The sequence below is a fragment of the Rutilus rutilus genome (assembly GCF_951802725.1).
Source record: "Rutilus rutilus genome assembly, chromosome: 18".
Lineage (NCBI taxonomy): Eukaryota > Metazoa > Chordata > Actinopteri > Cypriniformes > Leuciscidae > Rutilus > Rutilus rutilus.
Window position 1 is genome coordinate 14,380,340 of NC_140231.1, and position 24,048 is coordinate 14,404,387.

At 38.9% G+C, this 24,048-nt stretch overlaps 1 protein-coding gene across 1 annotated transcript in view; it reads right to left on the bottom strand.

Moving 5' to 3' along the window:
• Window positions 1–361: 361 nt before the first annotated feature.
• apbb3 (amyloid beta (A4) precursor protein-binding, family B, member 3) overlaps window positions 362–24,048 on the bottom strand; it is a 28,499-nt gene continuing 4,812 nt past the window's right edge. Inside the window, exons 2-12 of the mRNA XM_084386442.1 lie at window positions 17,802–17,989; window positions 17,059–17,129; window positions 14,592–14,643; window positions 12,341–12,487; window positions 11,974–12,101; window positions 7,617–7,731; window positions 7,405–7,492; window positions 7,212–7,295; window positions 5,246–5,361; window positions 4,734–4,913; window positions 362–4,585 (exon numbers count right to left, since the gene is read on the bottom strand). Coding sequence (XP_084242568.1) covers window positions 4,361–4,585; window positions 4,734–4,913; window positions 5,246–5,361; window positions 7,212–7,295; window positions 7,405–7,492; window positions 7,617–7,731; window positions 11,974–12,101; window positions 12,341–12,487; window positions 14,592–14,643; window positions 17,059–17,129; window positions 17,802–17,989 — 1,394 coding nt within the window. The 3' untranslated portion in view covers window positions 362–4,360. The remainder of the gene's footprint in view (window positions 4,586–4,733; window positions 4,914–5,245; window positions 5,362–7,211; window positions 7,296–7,404; window positions 7,493–7,616; window positions 7,732–11,973; window positions 12,102–12,340; window positions 12,488–14,591; window positions 14,644–17,058; window positions 17,130–17,801; window positions 17,990–24,048) is intronic.

The following is a 24,048-nucleotide window of genomic DNA, read 5'->3' on the forward strand; positions in this document are numbered from 1 at the left end:
TTTGCATCTGTGCACTGGTCTCAAATCTCTCACATCAAAGATAATATAAACCAAAGGTCTTGACACTTTTGCTAGCAGTGTTTCCTGAGGAAGTCAGCCCACTAAAGTTGCTATGTTCGAAATGATGCTGTTATGTCTGACAAATAAATGTCTTTTCTCCATTTTAAAGATTACCAGAGTCTGTACACAAAACAACAGGAGCCCAGTTTAGAAAAGAAGGATCCTATCCATGCCAAAGACCTTTAACTTGAAAGAACTCAATGGAATAATACACACAATAACATTGTTCTGGACACAGCAAATGGAAGGAGAAGAGGGATTTGGAAAAGTGGGTGTATAAGAAGACACTGACGCAAAAATAAACGAGAACAGAGCCAGAGACTGAAGCAGTTTAATGTCCACCAAATGGTGGATTCAGGTCGATGTCATTCTGATTAACAACAACAATAATAACAAACACAAAGAATAATACAAAACCATTTACATGACATCCTAGTTTTGTACTGAAATACTGCAAATATATATAGAGATATTTCTTTACAGAGAGTATAAACAGGAAAAAAAATTAAGAAACAGGTGCTACATGACCATTAACTAACAGGTGCTACATGAGCATTAACTAATGCCCTGTTTACATCTGGTATTAAAATGCGTTTTGGGCGATCAGATCACAAGTGGACGGCGCTAAATACAGGTGTAAACGCAGTCTAAAACGTTTTGAGCTTGTCCACTTTCGACCACTTCCAGAGGTAGTCGAAACGCATTCGACCGGATTGCTTTTGTAGTGTGAACAATCATGTGGTCGGATGTGTTCGAACAGCCACAAAAGGACCCAATTTTGGTTTGAAGACGAAAAGCGTAGCCTACCAAGCACAATGTTCTCGCACCATTCCTGATTTCTAACGCGCTCACCGCATTCTGCGTCCGCTCCGGACGAGTTAACGTAAATTGCGCGAGCTTAATTTGTCCATTAGATCGAAAGATCTGGAAAAGAATCCCCTCCCCTCGAAGAAACCAAGACAGAAGTGGTTGAAAGTGGACAAAAGAGACGGATTAAAACACCAGGTGTAAATGGGAATGTGTCTCCCTGGTCTGCATTTTAACGCATCTTAACAGCAGGAGTAAACAGGGCCCAAGACTATCAGTTAAACTCACTTCTCAAGGCTTTTAATCAATGATTTTACATGCTGAAGAGTCGTCCCCTTCTATACTTCCCCCCTTTATTTTAGCATTAAGGAGACCTGAGTTAATTTGTGATATAATACATGTGAGTTTTTTTTTAGTAAGGGAAGGAGCAGTTGCATATTAGATATAGTATCACATAACTTCCTTCAGTGGCATTCATGTGGGTGCTCAAGTGCCCGTGGGCTTCTCAGATCAACATGCGCTGAGATCGAGTTTCAAAGAGCTTTTTTAAAGAGCTTATTACATTCAAATGCGAATAAAAGGGCTCAAGGGTCTGTTCCTGTGGATAGTATCGTGAAGATCCGCACAGACTTTTGAGCAAATCACATGTTCTGCAGGCACGGTCACGTTAGTGAGTTTTCACGTGCAGTTGTCAATAGGGGAGCCATGCATGAAGCATCTTTACTGTGTCTTTTAAAATGTTCTTGAATTATCCAAGTACATACTTAGTTCATTTTGAAAGCTCTAAAGCCTCTTCGCAAGTACCCAAGCGAAGCCTCGAATTTCCAAGCATGTGCAAAACCATGCAACGGTGGCATTAACTGAGGGCTCCACAAACCAGCATTGTGAGTCTTTAATAGGGGCCACTGATATCTCCTCGTCTGCTTTTCTGAGCTCACAATATAGAAAGAGTGAAAGTGACAAAAGCAGGGTCTATCTAAAGCACGACTCTTGCACTGACAGCACTACGTTAATTGAGGTCTTTCTGTTGTGTGTGAAGATTGCTCCGTTTGCTCAAGTTGAATAACGACCTTGAATATTCTGAGCTTAAATTGATTCTAAAGGTGTATTAGAACAGCAAACAACATCCATCTGCTAATATACGGATATGCTCCTAGTAGGTTTGAAGCTAAATTTACTTTTTGAACATAAATGTGACCTAAGGGAACATCTCTACTGTCTACATATTAGTCATACAAGAATTAGGTCACTGTACATCGATACTTGTTATCAAAATATATCACACATTGCGATTCAACTGCGATATACATCTTATTGAACAACATTTTGGTTTGTGCAATAAAATGGAAATAAGATTAGAAAATTTGAGATGCTCTGACTTCTGAGTCTGAGGTTGTACAGAGTCCAGGGTTATTAGATGTTACTCAATCACACAGTTGCTGGATTCGAGTTATTGTTCCTTCAAAAATGGATCCTATTTCAGCAATATCACTCAACCAATAGAGCTGAACTTTAGCGTGTGTGATACTGCTTTTATACACAGTTCAATAAACATTTTATACACAATATTGCCGGTTACTTTGTCTTTTCTTGCTCCGCCAATGAAAAACAAACCATTGTGTTTCTGAGCAATACAGTTGAGTCAGTGATGCAATGACTTAAGCCAAAAGTATAGTGCCCTTTTCCAAATTCCGCTCTAGTTCGAGGACAGTCCACATGGTGATTTGTCATTTGCTGATGTCTACAGTCTACACCAGTGGTTCTCAAACTGGGGTACACGTACCAGAAGGGGGTACGCAAACAAAATACTGAGTTTTGCCATTCATTTAATTCTACCCCACCTTAAAAATAACATTAAAACTGAGCATGTATTTCTATCAGGTAAAATGCGTTAAATACATGACACCTGCTTTTGCGGTCAAAACTGACTGCATTCACACAAGCAGCGTGCTTGAATGAATGAATGAATGAATGAATGAATGACTCGATGACTCACTCATAAAGACAGTGACTTTCCGCCACCTACTGGCGGTTTTAATTTAATATTTCAAAGCATCAGTTCTTTTTACCATCACTGCATATTCCTCTATTGAACTTTTTATTTTATTTAGAGCATTATTTCTTTTATAAAGGTATTTGTAAAGGTCGATTTAAAAATCGATTTAAGGGTGCAAATATTGTCCCTTACTGAAAAAGGTGCGACTGCAGAGAGGGGGTACGCAGAAGGATGTGAAAAGCCTCAGGGGGTACGCCACTCTAAAAAGTTTGAGAACCACTGGTCTACACCATGGTCTGTGTGGACAAAGTAAAGGTTAAAGTAAAAATAAATGCCCAGGTATACTTCTTTTTCTGTGTTCTGCTCCATCTTGCACACAATTGCGCAAGCCTTTGAAAAATCCCTCACACAGGTGCTGTTGTCTGCGCACAAGTCTGCACGGACACAAAATTGGGTGGTAACATCAGAGGACGGTGCTGATAATCACGACAATTACATCACGTAGACTGTCCTGAGCTTGAGGAAAGTGCACAGCATAAGTATACTTTTGGCTTAAGGTCCACCTGACTCATAAAGAATGGTGTAATCTGCAGAGAAGTCACTGAAGATGCACGCAGACTGACAGATTGTCTGGAACAAACAAACAAGCAAAGTGAAGCAAAGTCCCAGAGCATTTGTACTCTATAGGTTAATCTGTACTCACTATTTCTTGTGAATGTGCAAGACTTCCAATTTATAGGTAAATAACTTGAAGAATAATAAAGTGTAGTAAACGGCTCTGCAAACCATTGTGTTGATGATTGATAGTATATTGCAATTTCAAGCAGCATAATGAACTGCTTTTGAACAGCTAAAATAACTGGAAGCGTGGTAACTCTCGCATTCAATTTACAAATGGCCATGTCCGCTCTTACATCAAAAATAAGTTGAATAGACTAATCTGACAAACACCGACCAACACAGACAATCACTAGTTTACAGTTAAGTCACATCTCGGACATTCCATGACCCGACAAATGCCGATTGAACGTCCAAAACTAGTGTCGACCAACAGCAGGTGGTCAAAACCAGACAAGCATGTCTGTTGGTGTTGGTTGGTGTCTGTCAGTGTTATACCAATCAAATTTTAGGACAGGAACTAACTTTTGTATAACAGCATTTGAACTGCAGAGCATTTGGTGTTCTTTCAGTTTTTGGAATGTGAGAGCACAGCACCTCAATGTCATTTAAACACTGTTCTGCACACCTACATTCAGATATGTCAATCCTCAAAAACACTGTTATTAAGGGCAATTAGGTGGGCTGTTTTTTGTGAGGTCGTACTGGGGAACTTCAGTTTTTAAGTTAAATAGTTTTTTTAAAATGCCAAAGGCAAAGGATACTTGTATATCTTGAGCTTTCTTAAACTTCATGTTTCTTCATTCCTTTCATCTTCCACCCCCCCCCCCCCCCCTTCAAAGCCCATCAGGCCCCATTCCCCTCCCAGAACCGCTGTTGTTAGGGTGTGGGTACGGCAGACTGTTTGTTACGGAATGTCTCAAAAAATGCCAACATGCCCTTCTTCACGCTGGGAGAGGCCATTTTGGAAGATGTGTGTCCTTGGTGTCGGAGCGGGAAGCTGGAGCCGTCCATGGAGTTGGCTCGTTTGACTTTGGAGCCGGCCCGCCACATTTTGGGCCTCACAGGAGGAGTCTGCGCAACCAAACACTTCTGGTATTGGACCTGAAGGGGGCAGCAGACATTTAGAAATACTTAAGAAGACGTGACAGATTATGCATTGAATTCTGTATCGATGCTATGAAACTATGACTTAAGTGTGGGATATTTTGTCAGTTATGTAGGGTTGAAAATAAATTTAGTATTGCCTCACCATGCATGCAGCCTGAACTGCCTCAGAGATGATCCCAGCATCGGGCTCACACCAGAACACATGGCACTCAAAGCGCTGGGTTCCAGCATCCACTATGACTGCAAAAGTGTGTGTGTCATGACCCACACCTAGGAAAGTTAAGTAACGTACTTGGCATTCCCAAAATGGGTCATCTCCATCCTGAAATAAAGCAAGAGGGGAAAAAGTGAAGAAAACAGTAGTATGAGTGAAGAAAACATGCTACTCATACTATTACTGTAGTAAATAGCGTACTATGAGAAGTATGTAAAGTATCCTTACGCACAGTATACAGTATATACTGTATATATATGTATATTTAGGAGTGCAGCATCAAACATACTAATATAAAACTTGTGAACTGTTATTAAACATTAAGCAGTATACAGTACAACTCATACAGTATGAAGTACACAAGTATTCTATAGCATAGCCTGTTAGTATGCAAATGGAGTACAGTCAAAACCTCAATGTCAGTTAGTATATACTCTCACCTCTCCTCTCCATAAAGACAGAATTTTATCAGACACATGGATGACTATCGGCTCCCACTCATCTCTGTCTCTGGAGTGCATGATACTCTCAATAGCTCTGTTCAACACTTCCATTCCTGTCAGAATATACATGAAAAACACATTAACCACAAACCCATACAAAACATCACTAGCAGGTCCCTGTGATTTTGCTAAGTAAGACATGTTCATGGATCAACATATTTGATTGATCCTGGAACAACATTCCTGTCCGAAAATGTAGTCCTAACCCTATCCCTACCCCTAAATCTAACCCTAGTTATCCCTAAAATCAGAGGGAAATGACAGGTGAATAACACTGATGTAGAAGCACCTAACCCTAGTTGTAAGCCTAAACTTGACATAAACTGTAAACTTGTCCATCAAATCTGATTGGTTGATTGGAATGTTGTTCCAGGATCAACAAAGATGGTTGATTCAGTCAAGAACATTTTGTACTTGGTGGTATCACATTCACTCAGGTGATATACATGACTTTCTTTGATGTTTAAGCTAGGGTTTCTAGGTCTCTAATCTGCCACTAAAGTAATAATTAACCTGGTTTTAGATCTTAATCTTAATGGCCAAATCTTTATAACCTTAAGCTTTTTGTCTTCATTGAGAAAGTCTGATCTCTTAAAACTGTTTGAAACAGGTCCAAATTGGATCCACAATATGTTGTACTCATATTTGACACTGAAAATGTTTTAAATGTGACATTTTAATTCAAACTTGAGAGCAGGAATACTTGCATTTGCCAAAAATGAAGTGTTTGGCACTGAGGTTTAAAGGGTAAGTTCACCCAAAAATGAAAATTCTGTCAGTAATTACTCACCCTCATGTTCTAACCCCGTAAGACCTTCGTTCATCTTCGGAACACAAATTAAGATATTTTTGATGAAATCTGAGCGCTGGATCACTCCTCCATAGGCTTCTAAGGGACTGAAACTTGCTGGCCCAGAAAAGTTATTAAAGAGATCGCTAATATAGTCCAAGTGACTACAGTGGCTCAATCTTAAGTATATCAAGCGACGAGAATACTTTTTGTGCGCAAAAAACAACAAAAATAACGACTTTATTCCACTATTCATTTCCTTCTCTCTGGGCCTCAAGTTGGTTCACGTAGTGTTTTTGCGCAGCGCGTCTGTGTTACACGTCACCACGTAGGCTCACTATTGGTCGACGCTGGTCATGTGTGTGATGCGTGGTGACGTGCAACACAGACGCGCTACGCTTAAACACTACGTGAACCAACTCGAGGCCCAGAGAGAAGGAAATTAATAGTGGAATAAAGTCGTTATTTTTGTTTGTTTTTGCGCACAAAAAGTATTCTCGTCGCTTTATAAACTTAAGGTTGAGCCACTGGAGTCACTTGGACTATATTAGTGATCTCTTTAATAACTTTTCTGGGCCAGCAAGTTTCAGTCCCTTAGAAGCCTATGGAGGAGTGAGCCAGCTCTCAGATTTAATCAAAAATATTTTAATTTGTGTTCCGAAGATGAACGTAGGTCTTACGGGGTTGGAACAACATGAGGGTGAGTAATTACTGACAGAATTTTCATTTTTGGGTGAACTAACCCTTTAAGAGTATTTCAGAGAATATAAAAAAATAAAATAAAAACGTGTGAAAGTGGTTTATTAGTGTAACAAGTGGTGTTCAGGGAAGAAGGAGGCGGGAACCGACAAACGTTCAACATACACTTTAATCCAAAAGTAAGTGAAAGAAAAAGAAAGCAAAGGGGCAACCCCTCATGGACGACTTCCGCATATAAACATAACAAAACACAACATAAAGTCCAGTTTATGCCTGGTCCTCTCTTGTCCTTCACTGCCATCACTCCTCCTTTTATCCTCCCAAAGCTCCTCCGTGGGACTCGAGACCTCGCTCCGTTCCCACGGCTCTCAGCCTTCTACAATTAGATATCTGAATGGCCCAAATCACACTCACCCATTGCTCTGGATACAGGCAGGTTTCCAATGTACTCCACCTCAAACTTCTGCACCCTCTGCCTCACTGATTCCAAGAAGTCAACTGGAAAGCACACATCAAACAGTCTCATGAAAGAATACAATTTGCAGTTGAGTCAACCAATCAATTTGCTTTAAAAGACGCCACTTTCTCAAAAAGGCAGTTGTTTTACCTTGGAGGGGCAAGTCCTCTGGGGAGATACTCTCCATGGTGAGAGAACGGGCCATAGAGGGCTGCTGCACCGCCTTCTCTGCCATGATCTGTGGAAACAGACCGATCACAAACAAACCACCATCTTTGAAATATGGACATTTTTGACCATGAAATGATATTAATGCTAATGTTAATGATGACAATAGATTTATCAGGATCATGTGATCTTACCTTGGAGCACATCTCATGCAGGGCAGATGCGATGGTCTTGGCTGGAGCGTTGCAGCGGAACACGTGGCACTTGAGCATGCAGGTGTCTTTATCACTGGCCACAAAGGCAAAGTCCCTACGGATACCAGGAGAACGGAGTAAATACTCATCACAGTGACTTTCATGCTTATTCTAACAGCCTGATAGAAACACTAAACATAATATCCACATTAAAATGTTATATATATAATCAGTCACATCATGTAGTCATATATGGTCATGAAAATAGTGGTTAATGGTATTTTGTTTTAAAATAATTAAATTTTTAGGTTACACTTTATTTCAATAAACCATGTTAGACATTCTACTAACTATAAGTAACTTTGCAACTACATGTCAACTACCAGTCATTAGAGTATTAGTAGATTTAAAGAATCAAGGTTAGGGTTAGAATAAGTGAACATGTACTTGCAAAGTTAGTTAGTAGAATGTCTGTTGGGGGACCATCAAAATTCAGTGTTGGCAGATATTAAGTAGACAGTTTACTAATGACTGGCAGTTGACGTAGTTGCAAAGTTACTTATTGTTAGTTGAATGTCTAAAGTGGACAGTCCATCACAAACATTCACACTCTCACTTACACCTATGGACAATTTAGTGTCTCCAATTCAACTATGCTGCATGTTTTTGGATTGTGTGAGAAACCAGAGCACCCAAAAGAAACCAACACAGTAACAGGGCTAACATGCAAACTCCACACAGGAAGGCCTCCTGGCTCGAAACAGTAATATTGTGAAATATTATTACAATGTAAAATTAAATGTTATTTTATTTTCAGTGTCACATGATCCAACAATATGCTGATTTGCTGCTCAAGAAACATTTCTTATTATTATCAATGTTGAACATTTCTGTGGAAAGCATGATACATATATATATATCCATGCTATGGCATCATGATGACTTTGCCATAAACATGCTGGATGGCCACAGTAGGAAGCAACCCTTCTAAGAATAGGGCTAAAATAAAAATTGGACAAAAACCCTTGCAAGCAGAAAATGACATCGGCCAGCTGGGTATTCATCACAAAGTGATGCTAAACCAACTCTAATCTCTCAACCTTAATTGTTATTCACTAAATCTCCTCACATTAACCTTAGAAAGTCTCTCTTAGCTGACTGTTCGCGGCAATATCAGATGTCAATGTTCTATAAATACAGATCGATCGGCATTTCTGGGCAGTATGATTTTCCAATTCTATATGCAATGCAACGGTTCAGGCCCTCTGATTCTTCAACACCAAAAGCTGCATGCTCTGGCTTCTTCAAAGAGAATGTTTTATTCATGAATATTACATTGGAGAAATGTAGAGCAGCGGTGCTTCGTACGGCGTGCAGCTCAAGCTCGCACAGAATACTGATGCTTGTGAAATCCAGCACTCGTTTACTCTCAACTATTAAAGGAGGACATGTGAGTCAAACAGAATAACAGATGAGTTCATCTGGTTAGAAAAGAGACAGATGGAAACCTTCATTGTGTTAATATAGAGTCATCGTATAGCAGCCCCTGCAGATCTCAGTGATGAAAGAGCTCAGGGTTCCACTTTTATACTTAGTCAGGGTCTATTTTTGGATTTACGATCTGAGCTCATTTTCACAATATGAATAAGGCGTAAAGATGATGCCAACATGCTCTAGTGATGGTCCCATTGCAAACTAATCTGTTCCCCCATGTCCAAACAATTTTGACAAACCCCACAACGTCATGAATACTGTGACTCTGATTGGTCCATCATGGCAGAATCATCTGCATTTAATGTTTGTTTGAACACAGGGGAGGGTATTTCTAAAACATGCGAAGGAAAGCAAACATTTAAATAAATGTATCATCATCGGTTAATAAAAAAAAAACTTGTACACGTGTAATTTTATTATACTTTTTGCATTTAGTACAATTTGCACAACCTGAGATGCATGACAGTAAAGAAATGAAAGAAAACATGGCTACTGAGGAGCACTACTTCACAACATCACGAGACATCACTGTTTTCTAGGTCTAATTGAAAAAAGAAAACAAGTGCAGTTATTACCTGTCTCTGTTTTCACGAGTGGTGGTTTAAAAAAGAAAAAGGAAACAAAGGTTAATAATAGTTCAAATAATGCAAAAGAAGCGAGGAATATTAAGCTATAGACCCTTGTGAAAAAGAAGTACACTTCTGTCAGGACCACTATCGTCAAATACGATTGACAATTAGCATACAATTTGGATTGGCGGTATGGTTCTGTTCGGGGCAAAAACTCCCAGCGCATCCATGCAGCCTAGCATGGATAAGAGCAGAGAGAGTAGCAATAACCCCCCTAAGGGTAAACAACAGAACCAACATGAATGTGTTGCAGATATCATTCATTAATAAAGATTTTAATGTACAACATAATTCAAGAATTTATTCTGATTCAAGGGGAATCACAATGCCAAATCCTGACTGATGAGAGGTGGAGCTGGGGATGGTGGAGGGTAACGCGGGTAAACGTGATAGCTGCTGATATTACTGAAGGAGCTTATATATGTATACAGTGATAGGCGTCGTATTCCTATAGGTAGATGTGTCAGCTGATGCGAGCTTGACTAACGTGACCTGCCAGAACTGACGCTACGCTTAATTTTAGCATACTTTTAAAAACAGTACTTATTACAGAAATAATATACTTTAAAAGAGCATACTGAATCATTTAAAATACATTAACTTTAAATGCAAAATCGAATAACACTACAGTTAAAATTATAGTCAAGTACTTTCCATGTTCTTTAGTATGTGAGTCAACACATCAAAATAAATGTATTTAAAATGTATTTTTTAAGGTGGCATTATCATAAAGTACTTAAAGCTGCAGTCCGTATGTTTTTCCTCTTTGTCGCCATCTCTGTTCGAAATCTGCAATTGCAGTTATTCGCGGAATTATCAACTTTATGTGAGTTGTGCCACAGCACAGAATGTGCGGCTGTCAGTCACCGCGCCGGTGTGGATACTGTCATTCGGAATCACAGATTCTACTTTTTGGAAGTATGACCAACATAAGAATTTTCACCGGAAAATGTCGTCTGAACAAGTAAGTAACATCCACTTTTGTTCTGACCAACTGAGGGTAAAAAAGGGCAAAAAGCAGGTAAATCGCGCTGATTAAATCTAACGATCGCTTATCATATCACGTCAAACCGTAGAAATTATAATTTTTCTCAAATTGTTAATGTTAACAACATCAGCATTGCGTGACTACATTTAATGCCCTTCCGATATTTATCCTTGTTTTCCCATGGGCCGGTTGCAGTCTCTTTTTTTCGGTAGCCACTCCGAAGTCCGAAGTCTTTTGCATTTTACAACGGGTGAATCTCCAGTTGTCGTTTGAACCTTTCTGGATCCGCCATCAAATTGCTAAGTTTAATTATATCAAGTGCTGTGAGAAAAGGCTATAAATCTCCACCTCCAACATCCTGACACGCAATATAGCTTACTAGCCGAGACACCTTCTTTATGTGTGCAGATGTGACGTAATGACGCAAAGACATGCTCGAATTTCCCACGGAAATCCACCAGTACCACTGGAATTACTACAAGCATTATTACAAGCTTACCGTTTTGAATCGAGCTAAGGCAAGCAGATAGTTTTGAACACTGGCTGGTTATGTACCTGCTCAAATATTTATTTTGGATAATTTTTAACCCCAAAAAAGTTACAGACTGGCGCTTTAAACTTGTTAAAAAAACACTGTCATGAAAGTGTACTCTCTTTAAGCCTCTTTTATTTCATTAATATTATATTATCTGCAAGTACAGTTTTATACTTTTACTTTTTAAAAGTGTACTTTGAAGTACACTACAAGTGCACATTCAATACATTTAAGTGCACTTGTTTTTCACAAGGGGAGCTACTCTTCTTTCTCAGCGTAAGCCAGCAATTTTATAGTAATTTTTTATTTAGTAATTAAAGCTTTCAACAACACACAAATCAAAAACAAAAGCAACACAGTCCATGCAAAACATTTCCTATTATAGCTTGGTTTGCAAATACTCATCATCAGAGGCTCTGCGTTTCACAGGAAAGCCGAAACTGGAGCTACACTGGGCGTCGCTAGGCGTAAATTAAAAAAAGCACTCTGTGTTCAAAAACCTGCCACTGCCTGTCACTGCATGAGGAAATATGATGAACTGAAGGGCTGTACAGGCCATTTTTCATTTAGCGGGCTCATACATTTTCTGTTAAACTGTAGTGAATAGAGTCTCTGCAGAAATCCATATTTATTCTGTGTGATAGCATTGAAAAGGAGAAAAACTGAGGAATTTTAGACACAGAAATAGAAGAATGGTACAGGCCAGTCTACCTGCCATTGTTGCAGCCCACCCCCCACACACGGATGTTGATTAGGGGCTGACAATGGATGAGGCTGCGGTCCACAGGGTCCATTAGACTGAGAGTGTCCTTCTTGAGCACCATCATCATATCCTGACCCTGAACACACACACACACAATAAAAAAAAATAGCTAATGGACAGACCAAAATATATCCTGCAACACTCAGCAGCAGTAGGTAGCAACAATGGTTTGTGCTATTACAGGGCTAGCACGCTAGTACAGCTATTACGCCTGTCTGAATGAATTCAACGGACCTCCAAGGACATTGGTGGGCCCCAGCTAAGCACATCTCATCTATTCTAGGTCACGTGTGTATGAGTCCAGGCTGTTCTCACCTCTCCCCAGGCGCCAACTGCGTCCCGGCCCTCTGCTTTACTGTGAGAGAGCTGCTGGATGCAGTTGTTCACCGCCAGACTGCTCTTGCCGGGGGTCAGTTCCTCCTCGGGGATCTCAACCCAACCCAGAGAACGCACAGCAAAACACTGCAAGACAAATGAAGAGATTCTCCTAACAGTACTTACTTCAGATAGATAAAATGTGACGCAAAATATGTTGACACTTGTTGCTAAATCCATTGGCATTAATAGTGAGTTGGATCTCCCTAATCCTTCAGAGAAACCTTTCCACTCTTTGTATAAGTAAAAAAAAAAAAAGGTAATAAGGTATATTGTGAGATTTAAAGTCACATTTTCTCACACTAGTTGCAACTGTGAGAAATGTGCCCGGTTTCACAGACAAGGCTTAAATGTTTGAGCTGTTTTATCTGAAAGCAACTTGCTCTGACATATCTTAAAATATGTCACTGCTCTTGTTTTCTAAGGCACGTTTTAAAAAGCTACTTAAATGTCCTAACTGAACTAAGGCCTAATCCTGGCTTATTCTAAGCCTTGTCTGTGATACCGGGCCATAAAGTTAGAATTATGAGGGGGAAAAAAGTCACTAGAAATTAAAGCATTTAAAGTTACTGTGAAATATAGTGGCAATTGAGAGATACAGTAGTGGACAAAAGTGATGTCCGGTCTAGGAATCTTCACCTTTTATTCAAATATTATTAAAAAAAATGTTAAAGATTTTGTTTGTGTAGTTGTGCTTGGAGTCAGTTTTATTTTTGATAAATGATAACACAATTAAACATGCTAAATTCTGCAGACTTCATTTTTTGCCAGGATGTCATTTAAAGGGGAATATATATAAAAACATGCGACGACAACAACAACAAAAAAAGAGAGAATCAATTAAATATCAATAACTGATTGTTGTAGTCAAAATATGCTTTTTCGTGTGAGCTTTTTAAAAAAATTTCCAAGCATATATATGTATACACATATTTGCCTTTTTTGCCAAATATTTTTTTCAGATAAACACTTTAACCAAGTTTAGTGTTGTTCTTCCCTCATATTTAAAATATTTTCCTCATATTTTTTATGGTTTAATCAGACTTTGTAGGGTCATTAAAATTAAATATCCCCTCCAGACATCACTTTTGGCCACTACTGTATGTAGTCACACAATTAAAAGAAATAATGTTGCCATTAAAAGAATTAGTCACAATGGCAAGATAAAAAGTCACAACTAAATGGTCACAAACACAAGAAATAAAGTTATATTTATATTTGAAGAGTTCAGATGCAAAAGCCTCTAAGTGCCATCAGGAATTTTCTTCTAGAATTATCATTTTTATCAAGCTCGTATATTTAAGTTCAGTAATTTCACTTAAATGGCAAAAAATTACATATGAATTGTCATTTAAGTGAAATTACTGAACTTAAATATACGAGCTTGATAAAAATGATCATTCTAGAAGAAAATTTCAGATGGCACTTAGAGGCTTTTGCATCTGAACTCTTCATTTATATGACATATTTTAAAGTCTAAATATAAAGTGCCAAATGTGAGCCATCTAGTCACACAATTACAATAAATAAGGTCACAATTGGTTTCAATTAAGGCATTTAGTGATATTTATCAAAATTGTTTTAATTTTATAATTTAATTAGTAGGCGCGTTGCATACATTTGGCATGCAGTTCATGTTGACATTCTGGATAACATCCAAATTTATATTACAGTGATTACAGGTAGGATGTTTTATGTTGTCGTACCTCAGTGTTTCTTGCTTTTATCAAATATGACTCACAGTACACATATTATAACAACAAGCCCCCTGAAGCATCCTGGGGTTTAGTTTAGTTTAGTTTTTTTTACTCCTGTAGGAAATCAAACCAGTAAGCTACTGTTTACCAGCCTGGTGACTGATGAAAGTCAAAATGTTTTGTACAGAGCATACATCTATGACCCTGCCTAGGATCATTTTACACAGACTCAATAAAGCTGTGTCTTAAAATAGCATCCCTTGAGCTTTTAGAGGTCATAGCCCTGCACCCCCACCTGCTACATGCACACGCACATATACACACTACTGAATCACTAAACATGCTCTGATTAATGCTGCTTTCCAACTCTGACCCTCAGTGGTTACCTCAGCATTAAGCGTGATATTTGTGGGTCACAGTGACTAACAGCAGAGAAAACAGTCATAAATTGTACATGTTGAACAGTATTAGGGCAGCACACAGCATGATTCTACCTTGGAGTCGGGATCCATGTTGGCACAGAAATACTCTTCCTGCCAGGAGGGCCTGAAGCAGAGCAAGAGAGCACATCATTATGATAATGACCCATAATTAAATACTGGGCTCATTTCAGCAGACAAAAAAATAAATAAATTAGGAATACAGATTAAGTCTTGAGATGCTGAACACTTATTTTCCTGTTTGGAGTTCTACTGAAAGCACTTTCATTTATGCTCTAGAAAAGCCCATTTAGACCGCTGGGTTAGTTTGTCCTATAAACAAGAAACAGCCCCTATAATTATCACACTCAGCTTTGTCCAGAGCATTTTGAGCATACTTTCCTCCCTGTAATAAACAGAGGTCCTGCAGAGGAAAATGATATAGAACAGAGCTATAAAATAGAAAGTCCTTTATTGAGGACGTTGTCTCGGTAGAAACCAAATAAATAAAATAATAATTCATTACACTAATTAATACATAAAATATTGCAATCAATGGTATCTGAACTTAACATGCCAGAGCATAATTTTGCGCTCTGTTGTGTTATGCCGCCTCAAGGTGCTGACAATATATGTGAAGGTAATTGCAATCCCTGTAGCTGTCAACAATTCCCAAACAACTTAGCGGCAGCCAATCACAGCTCTCTGAACAAAGTCATTGGAAAGGTCAGTCAATGACGAACATGGCGCTAAATAAAGGCACGTTCCAGCCTGTTACATAAATGTGTGTACAGTATTTTGTCCTTCACTGGCAAAGACCATGTTTTGCACTACAAAAAATTCTTCTCAGCGTTCATAATTCCCCAGGTGAGTGCTCGCTTATGTTCAAGCATTAGCGTGACTGGGGCCTCATGGCCTGATATCAGAGTGTTTGGAGGTTAGCCAAAGTTAAAGTTTTACTCTCCGTCCCACAGTTGTAAAGGCTACACCTGACTGGCTGTCTGAAGAACAATTCAGCCTCTTTCAGCGGAGAAGACATCTGTTCAGGTAATACCACCTTCAGGTATAGGAATGTGTTTGTTCAATTAGATGTCTACAGGCTTCAATAGTGGGGTAAACAAATGAGGGAAAGAAAAGGTGCTTTTTTATCTCCAGAGCATCAGAAGGAGAATTTGGCTTAACTTGTTTGTGTGTGTGTTAAGCTGTGCCAGAGTTTCATTTGCACCAAGAATGCAAATTGACACAGTCCATGGGTAATGTGTTACTACACCCAACACATTAAAAACAATCGCGATAAATTAGTTGAAGACACATTTTTAACCCTTACGTGACCTGGAACGTTATTTACTACCCTCCCCACTCATTATTTTATTAAATTTTTTAGACATCAACCTTCTTATAATTAGTATTTTATCTTTTTTTAAAGAAAATGTCTAATTAAATCTAATTAATAGTCTGTAAATGTGTATAGGGTAGCTAGTGACCTATGTAATAGTGTAAGTATAGTTTTTCTGCGCAACAATAATTTAATCTGATGACTGCTCAGATTGAACTCTTACAAGTTCCAAAAGGTAACGAAATACTCTTTATTTTATTCTTTTGTAATTGTTGTTAAAATATCAGGAGAGTTTTATACTATTGCGGTAGTTAGAGATCCATCCGTGTTAGATATAGATCCGGTGTCGATGATTGGCAAAACATGTATTTAAGGGTTAATAAAATATTTTGTGGCTTGGTGAATGTCTTCTCGGGGAGACATGTTCCTATAATGACTTTTATCAAATGTGTGCACATAAATGGAAATTGATTATCGCACTGTGCAATGGAATACTTGAAAACATGGTGTGATTACAAAAAACGGACTGATGAACTGTATAACTGCCCAGAGGGAAACGATATAGCTTATCGTTCATACTTCCGTTTTTTTTCTAATTTAAGTGTAAACTTCGGTTCAGATGTTTCTCCTCAAATTCCTTAGGAGACATAAAAATGGACATGAATGAGACAGTTAGCATTAATTACTGGGGTATTTTTTCACAAGAAAAATCTGAGAAGCAGGAGATTTTATTAAAAAACTGCTCTCGATTTACTTTCTTTGCTGTCTGAGAAACAACTGAGGTTTTTTTAAGATCTCATTAGTGATTTTCTTTTACTACAGGCTATCAAAAAAAAGGTGCCTGGGACAAAGACAGTGAAAATAAAAATAGTCAAGTTGCTGTGTAATAAGTGGAATATTATATAATCAGCCAGTCATTGTTCTGGAACAACATTTCAGTCAAACAACCCCTTGTATCGAACCTGGAATATTCCTAACCCTAAAAGTATAGGGAAATAGCTGACAACAAGCCTATTATCCTAATCCTAATGAAATCATTTTATTTCAACAAGGATGTTCAAAGAACATCCAAGAGCATCTCCAACTTGGTTAAATCATATTGAGCTTCACACACTTTGGTTTGCATGTTTTAATGTCTAGTTTCAAAGAAACATCTGTAAGCTTTCCTCAGTCGTACGACCTTCAGCGAATGTGTGATTCCCTCACCTTTCGCTCAGCGAGGGTAGCGGGTTTTCAGTCAGTCTTCCTCTTGAATCCCGCCTACCATCCACTGCAGTCTGAAGAAATCAAGAGTGGAGATGTGATGACTGACAGAAACACACACACACACACACACACACTAGAGTGCGGATCGGGCCGAATTTTTCTGTCCGAGCCCGGCCCGCGTCCGACAGAGCAGTAACCGAACCCGACCCGAGCCCGACAGGCATAAAGATATTTATGTCCGAGCCCGACCCGAGACCGACAGTTAAAATCCCATTTTTTTTCTCATACTAATGACACATGTACGTTTGTGTGGAAAGCCCGCTTTTATTAAGCAACTGTAGGAAGGCATTCGGAAATGTCAACAGGATGAGTGCATCAGCGCGCACGGAGAAACAAGCGCGCTGGCGCGCATGCACGTGTTTGGTTGTCACGGCTACATAAACAAATTTGAAATTTGCGCACACAGGATGACAGATGTTATGGTAAAATTTCACATGCATTTTAATCACAAAAACGAACGTTTGCATCAAATGAAAGCATCACATTGGCTACCTACATAATAAGCTGTTTTAAATTTAAAATGTTCAATATCGCGCTGATGTGACCGAGCCCGACCCGAACCCGAACATAATTTCTAAATATCTGTCCGAACCCGGCCCGGCCCGTCGGGTACCGACGGGTCCCGTCGGGCTCGGGTCGGGTATCCATCCTCTAACACACACACACAGATCAGAGTATCTCACCTTGATCTGGCTGGCAGTGATGCCGTTAATGGTGTTTTGTTCCTCCTCTGCGCTGTAGGAGGGATGCTGCCACTGAGTGGTGCCCGTGGGCACGTGCCAGTAATAGGTGCCAGTGCTGTCACGTATAGTGCGCCATCCTGGAGGCAGATCCGAATCCAGCTCCAGACTCTGATCATTCCAGATGTTATCTGCAAAGAGAATGGATTACTGGATTAATCCGTACCTGAAATAAAATGCTATAAACATTTCACATGCTAGTTTGAGTGCAGCATGCAAGAATCTTGTAATTGTGCCATGTTACAGTTCCCAACACAGAGCCAGCAGCCCTCACACACACACACACACACACTGGGGTGAGGTCACTGCAGTGATGGGCTCAGATCTACTCATAAGAGACAGACCGGGCCCTAATCTGCCCACATGACACAAGCCAAAATGAGGTCAAATCTAAAAGCAGCTCTGTCTTATTAAAAAAGAGCTGGACTAATGTTCATTTGTATTATCTCTCACTCTATCACCCCGTCCCTCTCACACAAACATTTCCTATATGTAACTTCTGTATCTGTTATTGGACTTTATTATGGCATGCTTTTTTATTGATTTTAATATTATTAAAATTGTATTTATAATTTGGTAACACTTTACAATAAGGTTTCATATGTTATTCACATGAACTAACGATAAACGATACACATACAGGGTTTATTAATCTTAGGTAATGTTACTTTCAACATTTACTAATACATTATTAAAATCAAAAGTTGTATCTGTTAACATTAGTTAATGCACTGTAAACTAACATGAACAAACAATGAACAATTAGATTTTATGAGATTATTAATTCAATTATTAACTAATATCAGCAAAGGTTAATAGATGCTGTAAAAATATATTGTTCAGAGTTGGTTCATGTTAACTAATGTTAACAAATGAGACCTTATTGTAAAGTGTTACAGATTATTTTTGTTAATCTACATTTTGTTATTTTGTTAATAAACCTATTATACAGGTTTACATGGAAATTGTGCATGTAAAACTCAGCAAAAAACACATTTTCACAGAACTGGAATGACTGTCATTTGTAAAGCATTTTATTTTATTAAATAGAATTAAATAATGTATTATGTTTTCAGCTAACAATATGTGTGTAGTATCTGTCACACACACACACAGTTTTGCTTGTTCTTAGTTTCTGTCTTCTTGGACTTTCAGCATGTGTTCATCAGTCACATGTATTTCTTTGTTTCCCGCCAGTCATCAGTTGTCATGGACACGCATTAGATCATCACACCTGTTCATTATCATATCATCATCACACTGTGTACATGCACAGTGTCACACAAAGTCAAACCACCATCGGGTACCTAAAATAATGAAATTAATGACCTAAACAACATAAAATGTAACACTAAAGACCCTAATCTACATAAATAGCAAAAACAAAACTATGTAAATAAAATATAATCAGATGTGATGCATCATGTAGGGACCTCAAGGAATGTCCTTGTGTTGTTTTTCACTGTAAAATATAAGGCGACTAACAAAAAAAAACTCAACAATATTTTATTGTAAATGTATTTTCATGTTGAATATTACATAATTTAATAAATTGTATACATTATATAGCAATTCATCAACCAAACATTTTACAGTACTGTTAGAACCAATTGGCAGGTTTTAACTGTAGCATTTTCATATTCTTTTCTTGGTAAATGACAGCATTTTTACAGTGTTTATGTGTGTCAAAGTCATCCTGTCACGTCTCTGATTTAGTGCATAGGGCTTCTGGCAGAACAGCAAGCAGGAAAGAGCAGCTCTGTCTGCTGAATTATATGTGCCTGAATTTATCTCTAGCCTGAGAGAATCATTTAACACAATGCATCTGGAGAGCCCTGTCCACTCTCACAAAAAACACAATGCAGGAGGCTGGAGGGGACGTTTGGGGAGAAAACAAGACTGTAAGCGTGTGTGTGTGTGCGTGTGTGTGGTACTAGAACTGGGTCAGTAGTGACACGAGATTGCCTGAGCACGGGTATAAGAGTTGCCTCTGACATTCAATGACAGTCTCATAGTGTGACATTTCACAAATGACATTTGCACATACATGTAAATTGTTGATTTGTTGAGAAAGCCCTTATGGCTTTATATACACTAGTCAGAATACACTCACCTAAAGGATTATTAGGAACACCTGTTCAATTTCTCATTAATGCAATTATCTAATCAACCAATCACATGGCAGTTGCTTCAATGCATTTAGGGGTGTGGTCCTGGTCAAGACAATCTCCTGAACTCCAAACTGAATGTCAGAATGGGAAAGAAAGGTGATTTAAGCAATTTTGAGCGTGGCATGGTTGTTGGTGCCAGACGGGCCGGTCTGAGTATTTCACAATCTGCTCAGTTACTGGGATTTTCACGCACAACCATTTCTAGGGTTTACAAAGAATGGTGTGAAAAGGGAAAAACATCCAGTATGCGGCAGTCCTGTGGGCGAAAATGCCTTGTTGATGCTAGAGGTCAGAGGAGAATGGGCCGACTTATTCAAGCTGATAGAAGAGCAACTTTGACTGAAATAACCACTCGTTACAACCGAGGTATGCAGCAAAGCATTTGTGAAGCCACAACACGCACAACCTTGAGGCGGATGGGCTACAACAGCAGAAGACCACACCGGGTACCACTCATCTCCACTACAAATAGGAAAAAGAGGCTAAAATTTGCACGAGCTCACCAAAATTGGACAGTTGAAGACTGGAAAAATGTTGCCAGGTCTGATGAGTCTCGATTTCTGTTGAGACATTCAGATGGTAGAGTCAGAATTTGGCGTAAACAGAATGAGAACATGGATCCATCATGCCTTGTTACCACTGTGCAGGCTGGTGGTGGTGGTGTAATGGTGTGGGGGATGTTTTCTTGGCACACTTTAGGCCCCTTAGTGCCAATTGGGCATCGTTTAAATGCCACGGCCTACCTGAGCATTGTTTCTGACCATGTCCATCCCTTTATGACCACCATGTACCCATCCTCTGATGGCTACTTCCAGCAGGATAATGCACCATGTCACAAAGCTCGAATCATTTCAAATTGGTTTCTTGAACATGACAATGAGTTCACTGTACTAAAATGGCCCCCACAGTCACCAGATCTCAACCCAATAGAGCATCTTTGGGATGTGGTGGAACGGGAGCTTCGTACCCTGGATGTGCATCCCACAAATCTCCATCAACTGCAAGATGCTATCCTATCAATATGGGCCAACATTTCTAAAGAATGCTTTCAGCACCTTGTTGAATCAATGCCACGTAGAATTAAGGCAGTTCTGAAGGCGAAAGGGGGTCAAACACAGTATTAGTATGGTGTTCCTAATAATCCTTTAGGTGAGTGTAGATTTTTACACATCAGTACCAAGCGGCAACATTCTAATCTGAAAAATGAAGCCTACCCGGAAGTGCGAAAAACTGCAATACATCGAAAATCCGCTAGAGGGAGGTCCCAAAAGGGAGCAAATGTCCATAGACCACCATGTTAAAATGTCCGTTTTCACAGCATAAATTATAGATCATAAATCGATAGGTTCCGAGTGCCTGACAACTGTGAGGGGGGTGAATTTTTTTCTAACTCATTCGTTTAGATCGTATTTAGATATAAAATGTATGACAAATAAGGGCGTGGTTAACTTTGATTGACCGCTGATAAAGAGCATAGGCTGCTCCAAGGAGAATGACAACATAAGAAGCCCCATTTTTTTAATATACAGTTGCAATATAATACTACTGTTTTTGTATCATGAAATGTAGTTTTAAGAGTTTTTCAGGCGAGAATGTAGTTGTTTAAAGCTCAAATCTGTGGTTTATTTATAAAGATTTATGAAAATTGTATCCAGGTTGTGAGATCCAGACGGTCACCGGGCGCTCATGTACCCCGCCTGGAACAGTCTTTCCTCGGCTGGTCGTTCTGACATTTGCCGCTGACTCTGGCGTCTCTGTAGTGGTTAAACATGAGATATAATTCGTCTTGTGTAGATCTAACGGGCGATCTTTGGTCTCGTGAATCTATAATTTGTTCCCTGGCAAATCGTTTTGGCTGAGGGGAAGTTTCATAACTTTATAAGGTATTTAACTTTACCGTTGTATGGTTAGAGAGCGCTGACTTTGTATGTTTGACTGAATTGTTTGCTTTATTTGTATAGCTTCTTGGTACCATTTACTTATACTTTTATAATGGCTAATATTGATAAAACTGAAATTTAACAAAAAGAGACTGGGTTGAGTTTTGTCATTTTAAATTTTAATACAACGAAGATGATCTGTATAATGTTGTTTACTGCAACATCTTTTGTTTAGTACAAATGCACATATTGCCTGGACCATATTAAAATGTTTAATATTTTTATATTATATTTAAACGAAAAGAGGCAGGTTTGTGTTTTATATTTCGTTTTGTTAGGCAAACGTTTTATGCAGTGAATATAATCAATACGCGTTGCCTGAACCACATTTGTGTGGCTATAATGTTTAAGATTTCTTTAAATGAAAACGAAAAGAGTTAGTATGGTGTTTTATAACATATTTCGTTGCCTAAAATATACATACAAAGATAACCGGAGTAGCAGAGCGAGCTGAGTGACGCGCGCTGTTCTGTACTCGGAATAACCGGACTCGCGTCCTTTACCCATATATGGATTGGCCAGAAGGTGGGCGGGGTTAGGATTTCCCAAGATTTTCCAAGATGGCGCCGCCCATACCCCCCATAAACGGCTTCAAAACCGTTCTTCAGAAAGTCTATGGGTGACGTCACAGACGCTTTGTCCATATTTTTTACAGTCTATGATCAGTACGAGTGTTTGATTTTTTAAATGATTTCTTGTGAGCTGTGCTTGACAATAGATATTGGACCTTTTTACCCACATTATGCTGAACAGCTGATCTGTGAGCTCTCAGCATGCACTGCAACATGAATAAATTATGTGGATAGCGCTACAGGCTTATTGTTTTGTTGTTTACTGACTTTATTTATGCAGCTGTTGTTGTTTTTATCATCACAGTTCGTGACTTGTTTGTATTTGTGAAGTTATATTAAGAACTTATCTTTTTACAATGCACACAGTTATGATTTTATCGTACATATATGTAAAAAATAGTTACATTTTAGAACCTATGATGTCCAAACATTGATACTGTACCACATTAGTGTCTTCCTGAACTTACAAAAATGTAATGTGTATCCATACTTACCTTTTTCATTCTTTCTGAAAAAAAGTATGAATTTGTTTAAAAATAAACTCAAAAATGACTGACTGCAAACAACTGAACGGTAGTGTATGTTTTCTGAGAGTGTGCGATATAAACAGGCCTGACAGGGCACTAAGTGAAGAGGAGAGGATGTGCTTTCACTTACCTTTGCTTTCAACAGATTTGAGAGCTTGGAGAATCCTGTTAAAGCCACAATAATCTTACAACACAGAGGACTGTGGGTTTAACCTCTAAACCAACACCTCAAATCTGCTTCAGTCCAATTAAACTTGTTGCAGTCCTGAGGCTTACTAGCTGACCATTTTTACACTTATAAGCTGATTTATCAAATGGCTTGGACTGTTATCGGGGTTCGTACAGATTTTTTCGAGTGAAATTCAAGTAGTTTTCCAGCGTTTTCAAGCAGTGGCAGCATATAAACGTCTCTGTGAATGTTTGTGCGTCTCAGGCCCTCCCAAGAGATCATCAATCACGTCCAGATCGAACTCCTCTTTTTCACAAGCCACCCCTCGTCTCCGCTCCTGACAGGGCCTTAATAATCGCACTGTGTTACCATGACATTTTTAGTGTTTTGGGCTGGCTAGCTGTGCTGTCAGCTGAAATAAAACACAGGGAGAAGAAGGCTGAAGGAAGAATAAAGGTTATTCTCAGTCTAATTCTGGTCCCCATTCGGTGCACCTGAAATGCTGTCTTCTGACTGTCTGTGTTTGGAGCTGAAGGCAGTTTTAATAAAAGTGCAATGAGTGGATGCATGCTGAAACACGGATGCCTCATTGGTTATCACTTTTTTCAGGCTCAGGGGCAGATAGATGAATATTGATGGATATTACAAGAAGGAATAAGTTGCTAATATACAACTCATCTGTTATTCTGACGCCAATTTACTTCAAATGACACCCATGCTACCATCAGCATAATGCACGTTATATTACATGATACATCATGTGATACTGCCTGCAGACATACGAATCTCAAATGCAAGTCTGTGGTTTCAA